General features: G+C 35.3%; 1 protein-coding gene across 3 annotated transcripts in view; it reads left to right on the top strand.

The window, feature by feature from the left end:
- Positions 1-22562, top strand: part of LOC126967697 (atypical protein kinase C) — a 215798-nt gene that overhangs the window by 12976 nt on the left and 180260 nt on the right. Inside the window, exon 1 of one of the 3 annotated variants that reach the window (XM_050812290.1) lies at positions 13192-13319. The exons of 1 other annotated variant lie outside the window; for it this stretch is intronic. In XM_050812290.1, the coding sequence (XP_050668247.1) occupies positions 13281-13319 (39 nt within the window). In that variant the 5' untranslated portion in view covers positions 13192-13280. Of the gene's footprint in view, positions 1-13191; positions 13320-22562 lie in introns of those variants that run through there. One more of the 3 variants, XM_050812291.1, reaches the window with a different exon arrangement.

The raw sequence follows: 22562 nt of genomic DNA on the forward strand, positions 1-22562 counted from the left end.
CAGAGGACTTTGGCACTCGACGTGGGCACGGTTTATTTAGGCGCATCGGAACGTCGCTATCTAATTAGGGATGTTTTAATTGCCGTGTACAACACAAACAATAGATACAATAGTTTTAAAGAACTGAAATATCATCGGCAGCATCTCCAGCCTACCGAACGATACGTTTCTACTTAAGACTACTAAGATACTTCTGCCAGCAGTAGTACCGTGCCGATACGACTTAAGTATCTTCAATCGTAGAGCATACTCCCATACTTAAAGGCTGGCAACCCATCTTGATCTCTGACAAGTTTATAATGTCTCACGAAAGTTTTAATAATTTAATATATATAAATTCTATAACAGGGCCAAAATCTACGTAACTAAATATATTTTTTTGTAACAGATAAATATCTGTAAAAGTATTATAAATATAATACTTTTAAATATCTTACTTATGTCTTCTTTATGGAATAGAAGAAAAACAATTGCACGGGTCCCTTGATTGTTTGTGATCACCGCTGCTCATTCACTTACAACACAGAGAGAGAGTAATTGAAAAAAAAATTACAGGCCTAACAATGCCAATGTCAAATTGTGCTGGAAATACCGCGCACCGAATTTCATTCCTTAGTTTGGCTGTGCATGGAATAATTTCAAAACCGCACTGTGGACGAATGTCATACTTCCCAAAAGTGAGGATGATAGTTAAGATTCTGGCGAGTGGTCACAGCTGTTCGGAATAAATGTGTGTAGGACAAGTTCAACCTTGACTTACAATCCACTATAAGGTCAACAGCAGGCGTATGTCACTCCTTGCTTTATGGACGTAACATGCATTCGGTTGTCAATCGCTCACCGCAACGCAAGTGCTGTTTTGCTCCTGCCATACGTGGGTAACACTGAAAATCAATTTTAGAACTCTTTGGTAACCGAATGTAGTATATTGCATTCATTTGTCATTTATTTTTTGTGAATTGGCGGCAAATCTAAAACTCTTGTTACACGTGAAAATGAACCTAACGCGAGAAAATTTTCGGTCAATGATTTATTATGACTTTTTTGTGGGCTTACTCAACAACAAAGCTATGATAGGCTGCGATTAGCATTTCTCAATAAAGCCCCATCTCGTGCCACTATTTACAATTGGTTTAACGAGTTGATCCGCCTGAGGGACGTCCTTTAACAGCGACTACTGAAGATAGCATCAGTGCTGTGCGACGCATGATAGAGCAAGATGAGAGACTGACCTATCAGCACATACGGGCAAGCCCAGGAATTGGTATGAGTCAAGTTCAAAAAATATTACACGAACATTTAGGCGTCAGGAAGCTTTCTATCAGATGGATTCCCCATACTTTAACCGACGACCAGAAACACCTTCGCATGGACTAGTGTCGCCAAATCTTAGATAAATTCAACGGCGGTGACTCAAATGCTGTATTTGACATCGTCACAGGTGATGAAAGCTGGTTATATTGCTACGAACCCGAAACCAAAAGACAATTAGCTCAGAGGGTGTTTCCTTTCGAGGATCGGCCAACTAAGGTAAAGAAAGGAAGAAGTCAAGGATAAAAGATGACTGGCTCATTATTTGGTCGGAAAGGTCATTTCGCGACAGTTGATAGACTGGTATGTGAATCGCTGTTTGCCTGTTGTCTTGGAAAAAATTCGACAGCAGCGCCCTCGAAGCAGGATTCTCCTTCACCACGACAATGTTTCAGCGCACTCCGCAAAACGGACTGTTGAATATTTGATATGGCAGGTGTCGAGATAATGAGTCATCTGCCATACAGTCCTGACCTGGCGCCCTGCGACTTTTATTTATTCCTAAGAACTAAAGATAAAATTCGAGGTATTCGCTTTACGAGCCCTGAAGATGCGGTGAAAGCGTACGAAAATGCCATAGAAGAGACCCCTAAGGCAGAATGGGCCGGGCCCTTTGCTTTTCTCAGTGGTTCCATCGAATGCGACGATGTGTAGAGAGGAACGGAGTTTAATTCGAAAAACAATAAAAGTATTGGCAATTTTATACATTAAGCCGTTTTTCATTTTCTAAATATTTTCAGTGTTGCCTAGGTACGTACAAATTTTCTTTTCCATTTTTAATTGACCGAAGTATCAAACGAAAGTAAGAAATTTCAAACGTGGAGAAGCATAAAAAAGTTTTGAATAAACAGAACAAAATGTAGTAACATTACACCTATTTATACCTATAATATCTAATTAGGTTAAGTAAAGTAGGTAATTTTTTCTTATTCTGTCTTTGCTTGGGCTTTTGGCCTTGTCAGATTGGTCCTGGACCTTACAGACAGAAGTAAATTTCTAAGTAGCGTGAAAATGGCGTCGACAGTATTTTTCGCGAGCCTCGGCCATGAGTAAGTACCTACCCAATAAGTAGATTATACGAGCAGGTCGTAGTGTGCGTAAACTAATTTTCAATGTATTATGAATCCAAATGCAGTTGAAAAAATACGATTGAAAATTAATCTTATTAGCGGGCAGATAAAGTAACTATTTCTTTATAATGTGCTTAGTGAATCTTCTGTATACTACCTACTAGGCTACTACTCTATATTCTGTGGCAGAGTACCAAGAATCACAGTATGAAAGAGTTGATACAAATTGAAGCAGCCAGAGAAGTATGTTATAATGTAAAGATACATGAAACATTTCATCTTAATTCTCAGAACGACGAACGCAAGGCGATGTGAATGGGATTGTATCTTATTACGATGCTCTGTCTCAAATTATATAGTCTATATTATGGGCCGATGATGCGAGGTCAGCCATCGTTCCGTCAATATCCATTTTTTTTTTTGAAATAAAAGTTCAGTTACCTACAATTCCTAACATATTGGCATAGGTGAGTATGCCGACTTGTCTAATTTTAAGACTGATAGCGTCAAATAGATTCTAATAGCCTTTTACAGCGAATGTCTCAGGCTGCCTAACTAATAAATTTTATTGTAACGAAATTTTTATTCAAAAAAGGTGCCGTACTAGTTTACATTTGCGCGTTCTTCTCAGATCTTTAGCATATATTTTGGTATAGGTGGGGTTGATTTTGACGTTCAATGAATGTAAAAATTGAAATTTGGACATGAATCGGTTGTGGCCAGGACTAGAAATAAGTAATATTTTACTAAACAAAATTACTGTAATTTAACTTAATATTAGGATAATATCGTATAATGGTGACTGTGTTTTTATATCACTTGTTTCTTATATTATTTGTAATTATTACTATCGACGAATTGTTGTTAATATCGTAACCCACCTTGATGACATTTTTCTACAGTCATAATAAACAAGTAGGTCGAAATTAGCTTGAACATATATTTCCTATGTAACTGTTATCAATTTATCAGACACTGACAGTTATCCTATTGTCATAATGTTTTTTGTGCAAATATAAACCTAATTATCACCAAAGTGCCGTCATGAATCAATTTTGTCAATGTTACAAGCCTGGTATAAGCCTTTTAATGCCCATGCAGCGCATCACATATTATCAACTCTATTATTGTTACACCAGATTTATGTTCTTATTCATGCAATAAATATTTGAATATGAATGCACATTATTCATTTAAATATCACTAACGCAAAGCGAAACGCTTCGGCTCATTGTGAACTTATTCAGGCGCTTTCGTAGCCTAATTAAAGAGGTTTTAATTAACTATGCACGTTATAAAAGCCGATTTCAAATCCCATATCTGCTAATTGAATTTGTGAGGCCTTTGTTGGATGTTTGTTACGTGTGTGTTCCCGATAATCACATTTCTGTCGCCTACCGTGATGGTTTGAGCGCAAATTATTTGGGGATTTTATTAATTGCTCGGCGGGCGCTTGCGTCCACTCATTTGTAAAACGCTATGGTATGTAATGGAATTGTTTTAAATTGGATCATTCGATATAATACGAGCCGATCGGGATTATTATATCGTGTCGTAAAATAAATAGCCCATATAAATAAAATTTAACTATTTATTTGTATTTAACAATTCCGTAATTGTTACCAGTTAACCAATTTTTTAATGATTGTCTATGTTTTTTATATTGTATTAGTTTATTTTGCATTTATATACTATTTTTTTATTTGTATTACTTGTTGAATTTGTATTAAATATACACGATTTTTTGGGTTTTTCAAGAATCCTGAGCCAGGGCGTAACAATTACCATTAGCTGATCGTCTTGCTCGTATAGTCCCTTATTGTCATAAAAAAAGCAGGTACTGTGAAGTTATGTACTTGATTAATGAAACCATAAAAGAAATTATGCTTCACAGGACAGCAAGTACTACCTTTTTTCTATTATGTAGTTTTTGTTTATAATTTACTACTTACTTCTGCTAAGTTCTGTTAGTCTGCACTCTATATGCAGAATGCAAACAATTATGGAACGAGAGTGAACATCTCTCTTTCAGCGCTTGCCGAGTTAATAAATAAATAATTGATTAGGGCAACTAGAAACCTAGGAACCTTGAAGATAGTGCGTATAACTTCGTAGTATACCGGCAACGCTAGTATTATTGCGTGTCGTTTTCACGCAAAATAAGTGCAAGGACATCTTTATGCGGAAAATAACCTGTGAATACCATAAAAGCGGTCAAGTGCAAGTCGGACTTGCCCATGAATAGTGCCGTAGCAGATGATTGAATTAAAGGTAAATTAAGGTAATTTATGACGTTTTACAATAAACTGCTTACTAGATCGAACTCAAACCAATTTTTGGTGGAAGTTTGCATAGTAATGTACATAATATATTTTTATTAGTTTTATCATTCTCTTATTTAAGAAGTTACAGGGGGGGGACAACCATTTTACTACTTTGGAAACAAATTATATTTGAACCTGATATCATAATATAATATAATTGTGTTGATTCTGACGGCACATTTATATTAATTAAATATATAAAAAATACCCACTGTAATATACATATATGTATGAATATATATGTATGTGTGTGTTTATATATATAGAGGCTCCTTTGCCCAGAATGCCGACTAGATTATGGGTACCACAACGGCGCCTATTTCTTCAGTGCCTTGAAGCAGTAATGTGTAAACATTACTCTGTTTCGGTCTGAAGGGCGCCGTAGCTAGTGAAGTTACTGGGCAAACGAGACTTAACATCTTATGTCTCAAGGTAACGAGCGCAGTTGTAGTTAATCTTGAGCGGCACTGCATTGTTATGGGCAGGGCGTATCAATCACCACTACTAATTACTTACTGTATTGTATTCGTTGCCTTTGTGTCTGTAAGTGTAACAAAATAATAACTTTAATAAAATTGATAAGCGAGTAGGCTTAGACCTTTTCAGCACATCGGCTGGACACATGTTGAGTAACGAATTCTTTCAATGAATTGTTAGAGCATAAGTATAAGTATGTGATTTATTATATACTAGTCAAAACACAATAAGGGCCACCACGTTTTTACAGTATTCTCATGAATTCTTGAGGTTTAAAGGTTGATCAATGTTTCAGTTGGATAAATTGATTGATTTTTATTGTAGACATTATAAAATAATGATGCATTCCATTAAAAAAAGAAATTTGCTCCACTTTTTCTAAAAATTGACATTTTTGCAAAAATAATTAGTGAGGAAAATTCTGAAAAAAAAAACATAAAATGTTTCTTGATTTATGACTTTCCTCAATATCTAGTATGCCGTCCTCGATTACTAATGCACTCTTGAAGCCTAGAAGGTACATTCTCCACCAGATGAACCACTGTTTCTTGAGGAATTTGTTCCCAGCTTGATTTCAGAACGTTTATTAGCTGTCTTTCATTGTGCACGGGTTGGTTTGTGCTTCGAACACTGCATTTCAGTAAATACCACATGTGTTTAATGGGATTTAGATCCGGACTGTTTGCAGGCCAGGCCAACACCTGTATACCAGCCTCCTCTAGAGCTTCTCTGGTGGCCCTAGCTGTATGAGCGCGAGTATTATCGTGCATCAGATGGAATCTTGCGCCGATTCTATGTGCATATGAGACCACATGGGGTCTTATGACCTCCTCGATGTAACGTTGAGCTGTTATTGTGCCTTCGTTTAGAATTACCAGCTCGGTTCTGCCTGACATAGAGATTCCTCCCCATACCATAACATTGGGGCCCCCAAATCTGTCACTTTCATGGATGCAAGCATCCGAAAATCGCTCACCTTGACGCCTCCAGACCCTAATGCGACGGTCATCACTAAAAAAATTAACTTTGCACTCATCCGTAAACAATACAGTCCTCCAATCATTCATATCCCACGCCAGATGCTGCCTTGCGAATGATAATCGGTTTGCACGATGAGCACTTGTTAATGGTATCCGCACTACACGTCTCCTGGAGAACTGCTGGTCTTCGTGTAAACGATTTCTAATAGTTTGATCACTAACACGTGTACCGGTCGCCTGCTGCAAACGGTTTTGTAACGAACGGGCTGTTATACAGCGTTCTCTACACGCAGTCAAGCGCACGTAGCGGTCCTCCTGTGCTGTAGTTGCTCGAACACTGCCAAATCCCTGTCTCCTGGTTAGTCTCCCAGTCTCTTGAAAACGATTCCAAGCATTCTGGATCGCTCGTCGGGAAAAACCCAGCTGCAACGCCACAGAACGCTGCGAATGGCCTTCTTGTAGCAATGTTACGGCCCTAGTTACGGTTGGCAAGTCCATATGACTTCAAATTCTCGGCATAACTTTTTTAAAATGTTAATTCAGCCACTAGTCAAACGAAACTTACAGTGTTCCTGAGAGAATCGTCAATTTGACTGAGTTGAAATCCGTCTTAAAATCGGGTAGAATCATGTGGTTGCAATAAATTATCTAAAACTACCCACTTTAAACAATTATGCGGGTGGAATGCTCAAAAAAAGTGTGTAAACAAATAAGGTAACACCACAATAAAGTATCAGCTACTTGAGAATGCATAAAAAATAAATTATCGCTAGCGAGGCTAAAAAAATCAAGTGGCCCTTATTTTGTTTTGACTAGTATATAAGTATATCTATCACTATCGTTGACAGTATTAACTGAAGTGTTCGTAACTATTTTAAACTAATATGTCGCTATCCGTGAGGACCTTTAATTGGCTTTTTGTCACTATTACATTTTATTTAAAACTATTGTACGCTATTGGTCTTCCTATATGAAATAAATAAATAAACAAGTGAAATGAAATGAAATGAAATATATCTTTATTGCATACCACAAAATAATGAAACATAACAAAAATCGAGACTACAAAAAGCAATAGGCGGCCTTATCGCTTAAGAGCGATTTCTACCAGGCAACCTGTAATGAATCAGTTATAGTTGAAAAGATAACAAAAGGTTGTTATCGATATGCATATAATTTAAACATACAGTAAATAATTCCAAGAAAAGAACTAGTATTGAAATTGTCACAGTAATAAATAATAATTATGGAGCATTGTTTTGAAAGATTGGAGAGTTTGAGCCTTTATGATTTCGAATGAAGTGTATTGATAATTAAACTTATCACTAATCCCCCGAAATTTACAGTGAAATTGTCTAAAATTAAAAGTAAAACAAAATTTAATGTAATCGTTTCGCACGTGAGTATACAAGTTGGTTGCGGGCTGTCGGTTTGTCGGCCCGCTATTTGTTAGGCTTTCCCACGAAGCGCTAGGGATTTTCGTGTTACCTCCGGCTAAGCTTTGTTTAGGCAGTTTCAAACAATAGGTGCTACGCTACGTGAACTTATATAGTATACCGCCATTATAGTGAGCTCTGTTAACTACTGCAAATTTAACAGTTATTCTTTACTTATGATGATAAATAAAAGTAAAAATTATCGCTTTTTATAAATCGAAAAGAGAATAACCGTCGGGTGAGAAAATCAAGTAACAAACAAGCATCATCATCATCGGCTGGAAGACGTCCACTGCTGGACAAAAGCCTCCCCCACAGATCTTCAGGACGTTGGGTCCTGCACTGCTCTCGTCCAACGTATTCCGGTGATTTTGAGCAGATCATCGGTCCATCTTGTGAGGGGCCTACCAACACTGCGTCTTCCGGTACGTGATCGCCATTCGAGGACTTTACTACCCCACCTGGCGCCTGTCCGTCTAACTATGTGCCCACTGCTGACTGCCACTTCAGTTTCGCAATCATTTGGGCTATGTTGATGAGTTTGGTTCTTCTGCAGACCTCCTCATTTCTGATTCGATCTCGCAGGGAAACTCCGAGCAATAGCCATCTCCATTGTCCTCTTAGCGACAATGAGCTTCCACAATAAAGTACAAAGCTGCGTACACAGAACAATAATTACACATGAATTAAACATAACATATGGATGTCAAAGTTGAGGTTTAATGACAAGTAGCGGCTCGTATCTCGTTCCTATTCTTTTATAAAAAAATTTATAGCTTCAGCGCTTCACAACACATTTAGACAATCTCAGCAAGGTGACGCAATGAAAATTATCGAACGGGACTGCGTACTTGACTAAGTAAAAAAAGTGAACCAATCATATAAAAAAACCTCAAAAGAGTTATGAGTAGAGAAGCAGCAGATAAGAAATAAAGGTATAAAGTACTCAAACTCACCAAGTACATACAGTAACAAACTAGATTCGCACAAGGCATGGTAAATAATCTTCATAAGCTTAGGATCTGCAGTGGCATTATGTGGACATTGTAATAAAATTAAATTTAAGAATTAATGGCGGAGATAACACCATCATATAGTCCGCTGTTAACTAAAAAAAACATTGGTATCATTTTCACGTGACAACAATATTAATAATTTATTAAGAAGCTTCTACTACACGGCTACATTAAGTGTGTATGTGGCTGTTTTATAGCAATACTAGCTGTCCCAGCAAACGTTGTATTGCCATACAAATTAATTAAAAACTTGAAAAATTTGAGATATTTCATACAATTCGCTTCAGGCGTTTCGGAGGATTATGGTAACAAACACCGCGACACGAGTTTTATATATATTAGAAGATGTATGGAACTTGTAATTATACTAAGTTTTTGTTTATATTATGACAATTGAGTGATGTTAATGACCTTGTTTGTTCGTTAAACCAAAATATTTTTATAGGCTGACGCGAATCAGAGTAGCGACTAGCGACCAATTTAGTGCGTAGCGACACGCCCTGATTGAACCAATTAAAATACGCTTCCGTGTACTGTCCAGTGTACTTTGTTGAATGTTGACTAGTGCCACAGATTAGACGAATACAATTAGTCGACGCGGACGGTTGTGTTCGCGACGATTTAGATGTTAATATAAACGATCTAATTTTGCGGTTTTGATGTAAAGCGTCTTTAAAATCATCCACCTTGACTAAAAAGTGGACCGTAACAAAAAGTCTATTTCGGCTTACATTTATAATTAAAAAACGGTTTATCGGAGAAAATAAAATTAGTACCATTTTAGTTTTATTCAGATTATATTCAGCTCACTAAGCCGTCTTTAAACTAATTTTAAACCAAAACCGGCGCTCTCGTTCCATTCTATTTAGTGTTTTTAACGATTCATAAGATAGTGCGCGGTTTTTTCGTGTGTTGATAGACCCCATAAATTTGGATAACATTTATAGGTAAAATATCCAGGAATTAAATAAATTTATGGCCGGCCTTAGCTCGTCTTTGGTCAAACTTAAATATTAAGGACTATTTTAAAAAACATGGGGCTAGTGATGCTTTTTCAGGAACGTCCTAAAGCTACCAACACAGACTTGTTATGACGGCAACTTTTATCTTTTACCGTTTCTGTATCAATGGACTATGAAAATACCTTCCACGCTCACCTATATTTAGAATAAAGTCCATTTTGTTACAATTTCAATATCTTGACTCTAAAACCTCTCGCTGATATAAATTATCACGTCGGGTGCCTTGAAACAGCCACACGCGTTGTTTATTTTGTCAAAAAACCGCTTAAAATAGTTTATTGTGTCTTAGATTTCGTATTCGTAAGCCGTCATAAGCTGTGGTGAAACTAAATTACCTCAGGTCTGAAGATTTGCGACCATTTATGATTCAAATCACGGAGCATAGACCTTCATCCAAGGGTGTTTGAGGAGTTAGAAATCGGATTTGCTTGTTTCTGTTGAGTTGCATTATTGAATTCCGAAAGGGTCGTGCTCATCAAGTGGCAGTGCATTATTAATGATATAATGGGAGAATGTGATCTCCTAGTATTCAGAGCGCTATGTCTGCTCGTTGGTAATAACAAAAATAAATATAAAATTGAATAAATCTCATTTTCCTTTTTCTCCCCTTTAAATTGTAACTGACACAATCTGGAAGGTATCGGAAAATTTGTATTGATTTTATCCTGCAAACCTCAATAGCTGTCACTATAAATAATGATAATAATGTAGCCTTAATTCAGATAGTAGAATTTACATATATACTTTATTAATACAGATGAATACTATATTTACTACATACAGATGAAGTTTATAAAAAGCGTGTTATTATTATAGAAATCGATAGAAGAACGAAATTGTATTTGTGTAAATATTCTAATATTATTCTGTTTACATAAAGTGTTGTTGTGCCCTTGCAGGGCGTCACATACTGTCTCTTTTTATATTGTGCCACCATTTTGTATTGAATGTAAATTGCAATAAAAAGATTTTGATTTGATTAGATCCCTATTAAGTAAAATAATTTTTATGTCAGACGAGATACGTATTCATATGTGGTTTCCAATCTATACACGTCAAATAACGTGATGACTATGTCATGAACCCGAGCTATTTTGTACTGTGACTATTTTCTCTAAATAGGTCATCGTCGCATAAAATATTGTAGCACTCCTCGCTATTATGGTCTATTTAACAATTACATTTTACACAGCTGTAATCATTATGAAACAAAACAGGGTGTGTACACTTAAAAGTAATACTTCATACACCATCAAAGTTGAAAAACTAGAATTCTTTGAAAGTATTTACGGCGCGGTGGAATTCCTTTTTATATTTTTTTATGGAAGAGAGGACAGACGAGCGTACGGGTCACCTGATGTTAAGTGATCACCGCCGCCCACATTCTCCTGCAATACCAGCGGAATGACAAGAGCGTTGCTGGCCCTAAAAGTGGAAAATAAAGGTGATAGTAATATGGACTTCTATTTCCACTCTCAAACACTCATTTCTTCAATGTGGGTGATAATCCTGCCTAGTTCAACGAATTAAGTTCCTCTCGGTAATGCAACAATTTTCTGGAGACTTCACAGGTCAGGTCATTTACCGAACATGATTACGTGGGCATCCAAATTTTCAGCAATAATTTATATATTTTGCAAAGAGAACTGTTTGTGGCACCTATTTATAATATGTTTGTTTACAGGGGACAGTATTTCAAAAATAATATCGGAATAGATGTTTCGGCTTTAATAACATATAGTACTACCGTACTTATAACAAAAGTTAATAGTTAAATAGCTTTATGTGAATAACTTTAGCATTTCATTGGTAGCTTTGATGGTATGAACAGCTCAATTCACTTTTAAAATATCTGATATAGATTTATTTTTGTGATGCATCCTAAAAATAAATTTTCCATTCACACGCTGATACTTAAGTATCAGAAATATTTAATACTAGCTGACCCGGCAAACGTTGTTTTGTCATATAAAGTATAATTCACTCGATAGTTTTATAAATAATAGCCTATGTGTTATTCTGGTGTGTAAGCTATATTATTGTAAAGTTTCATCAAAATCCATTCAGTAGTTTTTGCGTTAAAGTAGTTCAAACATACATCCAGACATACAAACTTTCATATTTATAATATTAATAGGATATAGGTATACAAGTGCTGAACCGGCGAACGTTGCAGTTGTTTTGCCATATAAATTAAGTAGGGGTACTTAATAAACGGGTGCGGGTATGAATTATCATATTATGTCATCAGATGTCAGTGGCTGAATTATTTGTATTGCGAATATGTATGTTTTTCAAAATCAAAAAATATAGATTCTGGATAAATAATCACCAACATATCATCATATACCGTAATACAAATCTTCTCCGAAACACGCTGCATCTTATGGTATAACCCCCTTATTCATAATGGTCCACTAACTTAAAACACCTGCTAAAGAGTGTTATTTCTCATTCTGACTTAGGTCAATAGAAGAAGACAGAGTGAGAATTAGCAATGCTTTAAGTTAGCAGACTATTATGAATAAGGGGGTAAGTATTTATCCGATTGGTTTAGTAGTTTTCGCTGGAATATAACGGCTCTCCATTTATTAATATAATATAATATTGACACAATTTTACACAAATTATCTTGCCTCAAACTAGGCATAAGCCTGTACTATGGGTACAAGATAACGATATATTTAATACAATATACTTACTTAAACATACATAAATTCATATAAACATCCATGACTTGGAAACAAACATCTATATTCATCATAAATAAATGTCTGCACCTACCGTGATTCGAACCCGGGACCTCTAGCCAAGTCGGCAGGATCACTGACCACTGGGCTATATGGCTGCCGTAAAGATAGTATAGTATAGATTAAGTAAATATATATGGTGAGGTGGTCACTTACCAAGCTTTCTTACATCTTCTCCAGTTAATGGAATACTTGACCTTTCTCATGCGCGATCTTTCAGTTGTATTTGATTATTGGGTTTTTCCTTTTTGGCACAATTCCATTCAAGTTTGCCTTATAAATAAATATCTGCTTAATCTTCTGCCATTTGTCCTTCACACTTCCACAAAGCAAGCAATATTCCGTCTGCACTAAACATAAAAGTACTGATTGCATATTTACGTCCTATAATAATGTTAACTATTTTACATAGCACGACATTTTTTCGTAATAAAAAACCCATTGGTTGCATAATACGTATCTACGAGAGAATAGGAAATTGGTGAAATAAAGAAAACAAAATCCAATACCTTTGTCATATTCATTTGCTATTTGTAATCGTTGCATTAAAATTATGTGACAATTTTTAAAATAATTTCTGTCATAAAATTCTCGTTTATATAAGATATGTTTCCTTCAAACAAACATATATTATCAGCTATAGTAATAATCGTTAATATTCGATTTTATTTTATAAAACCGAGCTAATGGTATAATATAGTGTTATGAAACGCTCTGTCAGTTCAACGTTCTGAATCAAATCGACATTGGGGCCGTGACGCTTAATTGCCAGTTATGTCTGCGGCCATCTATTTAGCAGTGTCTTGCTGGTAACCCATGCGTGTGCGCGCATTCCGCGAGGTAATCGCGACGTCCTCGTCCCAGTGAATAGTAGTGATATGTGAACGTGGTGCAATGGTGTTTGTGGATTCAATGTCGTGGCACACCGGCGAGGTTTTGTTTTGTTACCACTGACCCGGATCATTCCAATTTCACTCGAACGTGTTTTATGCGATACCCGTTTGTTTACAAATGAGAGATTGTTGCAGTGCTTTGAGCGACGCCGTTTTTGTTGTCGTGATTGTTTTGTAGCGAAAATACAACTAAGAAATGCTTGTTTATTATAGAACTCGTCTGATTTGAGTTCTGAAATTAAAGGATTATATCACTTTGTTTAATTATTATATTTACAAAAATTAAAAATAGAAACTTTTTAAACATTATAGCTTATACTAAAGAGAGATTGTTATTGCTTGCTTGTAACAAGATTACAAAATATTAAAAAAGATACCAAAAATACAAAGCATAGACCAATGGATAGTATCAAAGGAACTGCAAGTGCAGTTGAGAAAATACCTAATATCGCAGATGTAAACTTGATGCTTAAACTCGGGAGTATTTCTAATGCAAGTCGGTATTCTCAGTGGAACTGAGACACGGCAAACAAGGGCTCACTCATTTTGTTATCTAAACGCAAATTGCAGAGAAAACTGTTATAACTCGGTACGTGGAATAATGTCGGCCATTGTACGTATGTTTTATGTGTGTGATACGACCTTGCGTTGCGAAATAAAAATTGTTGCTTTGTCTCAAATCTGCGGAAGTGGTTTTGAAATAGTCAAGTATTAATATTGTACTTGGATCAGGTATCACATGCTAGTTTTGTGGGACATGGTTGGCTTGCTGTTTGGTTTTTAATTTCCACTGGGTCTAAAATATTTATTACATTACACATCGCATAATGTTAGTTCTACTCAGTCGTTAACGCCACTTATAATCTCCAATTTAATCCAAGTATTTTTCTGTGATTTCTATAAATTTTAAAATCGGCATCCCAATGTCTGGTTAAACGTTGGGTTGTATTTGTATAAAAAAAACCGACTTCAAAAACTGAAAAGTATCAAATAACTAAAAATTTAATTAAATACACTTCTTATGCAAATCTTTACCTTTAATATTAATAAAACACTGTTATTTATATGTGCTACCTATTGATAGGTTTTAAGTCAGTGCCAAGCCCTAAACAAAAAAAACTTAATATTATAAACAGTTTACTTACTGTGATTATTTAGCTTGTCTGGCCACGCGTGTCTGTCCGCTTGGGTTGTTTTGTTCTAGACGAAGCTATCCAGCTCGAAGTCACGCATGGCGAGTGTATATACCTACAATTACTTTTGGCTTGGCACCGGCTTCAAAGCTATCAATATGCAGCACATACAAATAAAAGTATTTTATTAATGTTAAAGGTAAAGGTTTGCATAAGAGGTGTATAAAATTAAATTTTTAGTTATTTGATACTTTTCAGTTTTTGAAGTCGGTTTTTTTAAACGTAGTTTTTTTATTTTTTACTTTTTAGTATCAGTTAATAATAATATAAAATCAACCTGATTAAAAACTCCAAAAAAAGCCGTACACAGAAAACAATTATGTCATCCAGGTAGACGAAAATTTTCATATAAATGTTCATTAAATGAAAACTACTGGACCAAACTATGTAATTTTTTTATGGGACCAAATGGCATCTATTTCGCATCAAAAAAATTACGTAAATCGGATCATATGTATCAGAGTAATCGGTGTACCTACATAAAAAAAAAATACCGATCGAATTGATAACGTCCTCATTTTTGAAGTCGATTAAAAATGAGAGTTTATTTTATACAATAGCTTTTTTTTGGTACAAAACTTGACGTAGAATTATTTCTTGTGGAAAAATAAAGAAACAATGTTGTACTCGATGCTGCATATTAGGTTTAATCCAAGTATTTAAAGCCTGCATAATCTTACCTTATTAATTATTGTCATTCAATTTACCTTAAATGAGAATTCAGCTCGCGACTTCGTCCTTGTTGTATTCAATTATATCAAAATCTTCCAGAAACTCTTTAAAAAGTGGAGATAACATTAAAATGATATTATATACCCTTATCTCAAACTTTGCCACTATAAAATCGGTTGGGTGAGTTAGCCATGTAGGAGGAGTAACAAAATTTCACATTCTAATATTAGTGTGGATATGTTTTGTATTTTGGTTTTTATTTTTTAATTTACCTGTTTTTTTTTGTCGGCCATTGGCCAAGGAATTTTGGACATCTTCGGATCCATATTACTTATATTTCTGAATTTCAGGAGGTTTGCTCTTTATCCAACTAAGGTCAATATACCCAAGTACTTTTTTATGAAACATAAAAAGTCAGACAGTTTCTTCTCGTATTATGTTATTATATAGTTCGTTCTGAGAATTGATCTTGTGACTTCGACGGGAGCGGTGTTCTGTTTATGTTTTTGTCGCTTTGTTTACTTTTGTTACGTGCAACGGGAAATGTTTTACGAAATCTCGGTTCTTGCAACGTTAATGTTTTATATAACAGCGAGATAATATTCAAGATCGATCTGTAAGTTTCTAGATATTTCTTCTAGATTATAATTTTATTTAAATTTAATTGTTATTTGAGCCCCCGTTTTGCTAAAGGATAATACGTTTAATTAAAAAACAAAAGTCAAATTCATATTTATGTTATGATCATCATCAACCGGAAGACGTCCACTGCTGGACAAAGGCCTCCCTCAAGGATTCGACGTTCGTCCTGCGCTGCCCTCATCCAACGTTTTCCGGCGATCTTGACATTTTTAATTGTCATTTTTAACAGTTTGAGCATGTTTAGGACAAATCTAATAACCGATTAGGCATGAAAGTTAACTGTCCTGTTTCGTTTTTAACTTGTATGAATATCCATTTTTTGTCTAAATATTGTAAGACAGACCAAAACTTCCGTTCTGCTTTGTAATTTCTAGGTTGTTAAGGTTAAAGAAGAACTAAGCTCCTTTGTTGAAGATGGCGTGATCAAGTATATTGCTGTCACTGTCTTCGTAGCTGTATATTAAAGAGACAACAATATGCTTGATCGTTCTTTTTATTGTAACTTGTTGAATACCTACGGATCTAAGAAACAGCGCCTTATGATCCTTATTTGTTTCGCGGCGGCTCAAGGTTGGTGTGCTCATTGGACATCGTACTACTTAAAACTCTAAAAAACATTTAGACCGCCAAATATATTCAAAGCCCAAACAAAAATTATAACAAGTTAGAAATGGAAAATGACTATATAAATCACGCAGTTTCTGTCCTGAAGTTCACAACAGTACAAAGGCACTCTCCGAGATGGTGTTTTATGAACACCTATTTAATATACGCTTTTTAAATTTTCTCTAATAAAGCTTTAAGATAATGTGATAAATCGTGGAAAACAATTTCTTCTCACGACAATTGTTATTTCTAATCTTATAAATAAACTACTTAATATTTTGAAAAGCTTTAAAATGTGCGTTTTTCGCCTGCACTTCTCAGTGAAAACAGCACTCCAAGGGCATTTTAAAAAAGGGAATAAAAAGTGTATAAAAATTTGAGTTGCTTAGTGCTGAGTGATCACTGCCAGACGAGGGCCAAACTTAAGCTTCGTTGTCTTTGCTGACATAAATTTGGATTTATTGCGGTCGTAAATAGTTGTAGATAAAATAACAATAAAGTTAACTCACAGAACAGATAATACTCTGTAGGTATGGTGCGTACGCCTCCGGTAGGACAAATAATTTGCTCAGTTTATCACGTCTCGGGCAAATATGTCTGGGTCAATACTGTTAGGCACGAGCTATTAGATACTAGCGTGCCTACAGCATCTTAAACTATTAATCGAGCAATTCTCGTAAATATCTAATGTATCTCGAAAGTGGCTTCAGTGATTTTGATGAAATTTACTATGTGGGGATTTTTTGGGATAAAAAACCGAACTATTACCGAGTCCTTTTGCACAGTTATCTTCTTCGCATTTAGCTGCATATCTTTTACTCTCCAGTCATCGTTTTTCACTTAGCAGCAATTTTTACTTACAGAACTTAAATACACCCCGGTACTGTTGTTATATATACTCGTTGCGTATTAGTTAAAAACTTCTTAAACAAAACACTTTTTGGTGCCTTATAAATATTCTTCTTCGTACCACTTTGACATGAATTTCCCTTGAACTCTTCTAAAGATGTACACTTCGTGAATACGGATCATATTTTTTTATTATTCGCATTTCTACGCTAAAGTCTCCTTAAAATATTTTGATGATTTTATCAACATATCAAGTGCGAACCGAAATTAAATTAAAAAGTCCGCTGAGTTTGTTGCGACCATTCTTCTCGGGTCTGAGGCATTCTTTTTGGAATGGGTGGTAGTTTTTGACTTTCAATAAGTGATGTCATATCCTATTTTGATCAAAAAATATTTGAATTAACCCTTAGCGTCATTTCGTACATAATTGTACTGTCTATAATTGGACATCATCAACGGTTCGATTTAGATTATCATAATCCAAGTTTAATTGAGTTCACGCTTGCAAGAAAAAATCTACAAATTCCCTTTGAGTAATTAACCAGGTACATTATATTTTATCATAGTATATGCCCTTAAATTGAGGCCCAGTAAAGCAGAATTTATTTAGTCAGAATATGTCTTATAGAAGATTATAATATTTTTTGTAAACAAAGAGTACGTTAAATTGAGGCCCTATTCGCCAGTAGGCCAGTCACCTGTAGCCTTGATCCTACGAGCGTGACTCATATGCAAATTGCGCGCTCTGCGCTGGACCAAACATTATCTCTATAGTTACATTCATATAGCGAATCATGTATCCGCTGTTTTGTCAATGATAAGTATATTTATCGATTTATTATATTAATACAAGCAAAATATCGTTGTCATCTCGTCGGTTTGTACGACAATTAGAAATAATTACGAACTCTTTTATAATATTTGTACAATTACGGTGGACAAAGTTATTTACCAGTTAACGCCGAATTCCACCTTCGCACGACACGCCACAAGTTAGGATTTCATCCCCACCATCTGGATGTGTGGCGGTCCTCCACAGTGCGGTTTTCAAGGAGCTTTCTCCCTCGTACTACAAAGCTATGGAATGAGCTTCCTTGTGCGGTGTTTCCGGGACAATACGACATGGGTACCTTCAAAAAAAGCGCGTACACCGGAAGGTGTACTTTAAGGAATTAAAGGCCGGCAACGCTCTTGTGATCCTCTGGTGTTGCAAGAGAATGTGGGCGGCGGTGACCAATTAACACCAGGTGACCCGTACGCTCGTTTGTCCTCCTATTCCATAAAAAAAAAATAACAGAAGTACAAAAAATCAAAAAGTAATTGTTGTACATAATACCAATATAACTTATAAATAGTCAAAGCGATAACAGAATTTGTTCCACTTTTAACAAAACGAATCCTTACTCTAAAAATCTAAAATTAATATCGTACGTACGTACTACTTTGGATCGGGTGTTCGATAACAACTGCCTAGAAACTAAACCTCCGCATCTAACTTTGACAGCTAAACCAAAATGAATGGAATTTTCCTAATTATAATAATTATAAAGAACAACTTACATTCGCATTTAATTCATAAATTAATTAATAAGAATAAGCCCCACTGAAGTATCTTTAGTTGATGAATATCAATATTTAAATATAATAGTAATAATGACACACACAAATTATCTTGCCCCAAACTAGGCATAAGCCTGTGTGGGAACAAGACAACGAAATATCTAATACGATATAATCACTTCAACATAGATAAGTACTTATAAACATCAATATTCATAATATAAATATTTGCACCTACCGGGCTTCGAACCCGGGACCTCTAGCTCAGTAGCTGGGTCACTAAACATTGTCATAATATAATTTACTTATTTTTTCTTTTACTGGATATTTGTAGCTCGAATTGTGCTCTGTGAACGGCTGCATCACTTGGCGTTGCGTAGAAACATCGCTTCATTGTGTGTCCTCACCGCATTTATCATGGGGAGTGTTCCGAAGAGATTCCTGCCGCCGAATTCCACTTTCGCGCGACACGCCACAATTTAGGATATCATCCCTAGCATCTGGATGCGTGGCGGTCCTCCACAGTGCGGTTTTCAAGTAGCTTTCTTCTACGTACTACAAAGCTGTGGAATGAACTTTCTTCTGCGATATTTCCGGACGATACGAAATGGGTACTTTCAAAAAAAGCGCGTACACCTTCCTTAAAGCCGCTCCTGTGATTCCTCTGATGTTGCAAGATAATGTGGGCGGCGGTGATTACTTAACACCAGGTGACCCGTACGCTCGTTTGTCCTCCTTTTCCATAAAAAAAATATTTCTGAAATTCCTTAGAGGTTGCCGAGATTTATAGCCTAGCTTAAACTTATATCTGACTGGAGTTCAATAAAACGAAGGCATAAGTATAAGTTTGGGCGTTTGTCACAGACGCCAACGCTATATATGACAAGGACGAAGTTTGTACAACTAAGTGGAAATAACTTGTAGAAACTTAGCTTTTTGGTCATGAATCGAGGTTAGGATTGACAGATTATATCGACTAAATTAATTGATGATTGTATCAGTACATCTTATGAATAAAGTCGTCCGCCGCGTCTGTCTGCCTGTTTGCGATAAATTCAAAAACCACTGCACCGATTTTTAGGCTGTTTTCACTATATATATATATATATATATATATATATATAAACACTAGCTGATCCAGCAAACGTTGTATTGCCGATATTAAAATCGCGATAAAAAAATAAATGTTGATCGTAGATAGGTGAAAAGTTGAAGTTGTATGTATTTTTTAATGCTGACTCATAATCAAACAAATTTAAAAAAAATGCGAAAACAAAAATATTCCTGTGAATCACCCTTTACATTTAGGGTGATGAATAGATGTTATCCGATTCTCAGACCTACCCAATATGCACTCAAAATTTCATGAGAATCGGTCAAGCCGTTTCGGAGGAGTTCAAAGTTTAACACCATGTCACGAGAATTTTATATATAAGATATTATTTATCATTTACTCCTCATTATTTATCATATACTTTATATATGCATATATATATATATATATTATCATTTACCTAATTAATATATATAAATGTCAATATAGGCAATGGTAAACTTATTCAGACAGAATACCGGAGCATAGATAATTTTTGCGAAAAGAACCGCTTAGGAAATGATAAAACACTTTCTTGAATTGACTTTTTCAATATAATAGCAACACTATTCCCACACTTCATAGCGCCAGTGAAGCTGATGACCTTAATTCAAAATAAATGTTCTAAATATAAAACAACCAACTGCGGCTCTTATTTGCTTAATATTAACGGCGATAATCGGTTAGATCATAAAATTTAAATTGCAAGCAGTTAGCAGATTTGAGGTAGGTTTTTTTTATTACTTAAGCCTGCTTTACCGGTTAGTCTTAGACTTGTCTAAAAGTAAATAGTGTTATGGTCGTGCACTATTTCGTTGGAGGTCTGCATTACTTTAAACTAAAAACAGTCGTAACTCCAACGAATAAATACGATTTTTCTTTCATACACAATTATCAATTTTGTGTGAATTCGTAATATTGTTCGTATTTTATTACTAAATGATAATATAAAGATAGATGTATAAATAATGAAGTTATCAGTAAACATAATCTCGTCTTAATTGTCTTAATTGTTTAAAAATAATGATGATAAACGAGACAATTTTAATTCCGATGAATAAGTTTATTACCTTAATGCTAAAGTCTTACAAAAACGGACCTCACTCTAAATTCTGAACTCGAGCTCCGAAATTTTTACCATTCAATGCTAAAGTCTCTAGTCGCGATAGTTCTTTCGAATAAACCACGTTCCGATGTACAGGACGATATCACATTGGTTTTTGTCTTCAAAATAAAAATAATTTAAAAAAAAACAAAAAAACACGCTTTGGTTGAAAAGATAATGGTTGAAATTTAAAATGAACATAAATTCCTGCCATATCGACGATAGACGAAAAAATTATATAAATTAACAAAAATCTAATTTTCCAAATTGAAAAATAAATCTACGAAATTTGAACGAAATCTGGCAGCTTGAAGTGGGTCAAAATCCCGCCCAAATGAGTCGATTACAAACAAACATACATAGAGGTGAAGCTAATAAAAAGCATGTAAAAAGTGTTAATTTGAAGATAGGCAATTATGATGGGCTCTCCGGGCCTGCAAGTGAGAATGGCGATCGACTGACTGACCAAGATTTGACTGCAGGATCGTTTAATTAAAAAGAGAACACAGTCACATTCGTCATATACTTTGTCAGTAGTGAGCGAAACAAAAGACAGGAACATGTTTGTTTCATCTTTTTAATTTAAGTTTTCATCCACACGCTCTCGACAGTGAACCCACGATAATGGCGCTTGTAACAGTACCGAAATGATTTTGCTTTTCATTAACATTATGTTTACTTTTTGAGCTCTGAATTAGGAGTAATTCATAAAAGTACTATTAGTACTACTAGTATTCATCGTCCGCGTAGTAGACCAATATTATATATGTATAATATATAACAGATTTCCACGTATATAGTCACTCATCACGATATCTCTGGAACCATAAGGCGTAGAGACTTGAAATTTGGTAGGAATACTCCTTTCGTCGAGTAGAGGTCAGCTAAGAACGGATTTTACGATACCCACAAGATTTTTTTTTATTATGAACAGAACAACGTCTGTCGGGTCAGCTAGTATGTATATATAATTGTACGACGTGTAATATATTAGTTATATTGTCAAAGCCGTGATATTACAATTTGCACTAGTGATATTGTAATTAAACGGTAGATTGTCAATCGACTTCATTTACTACAATTTATCGGCCTGGTTTTAGTGACATTGTCTCGGGTACGCTATAGTGATATTGTACGGCAATATTATATATTGACAATTTTACTGGCGGTTAGCTTATAAGGCCGTCTCTGATTGGTGTGTTTCTGGTATTTATTGTGTAGTCATTATTTTTTAGTTATGCATTCTTGTAATCTACTAATTGTTATCTACGCGAATCGGCCTCTTATTACTATAGTACGTCTAAAAAAAATTTTAGATTGTTAATCACAACGCAGTCGAGCCGAGCGTAGCGTGCCGCGGCAGCGGCCGGCCAATGCCAGAGCTGACACGGCCCTTTTTCACTACTATTTCAAAAATAATTTCATACGGACAATTGCATACACGCTTCAATGTTAACTATTATTGTTTTGCAAATTGCGTACGAAAAAAATTCATTGGGTCTTGTTAGTTTTTATTTGTCCAATAGTAAATATTTTCGTTAAAAAAATTGTATAGGTACTTAC

This window comes from Leptidea sinapis, chromosome 13 (assembly GCF_905404315.1).
Source record: "Leptidea sinapis chromosome 13, ilLepSina1.1, whole genome shotgun sequence".
Lineage (NCBI taxonomy): Eukaryota > Metazoa > Arthropoda > Insecta > Lepidoptera > Pieridae > Leptidea > Leptidea sinapis.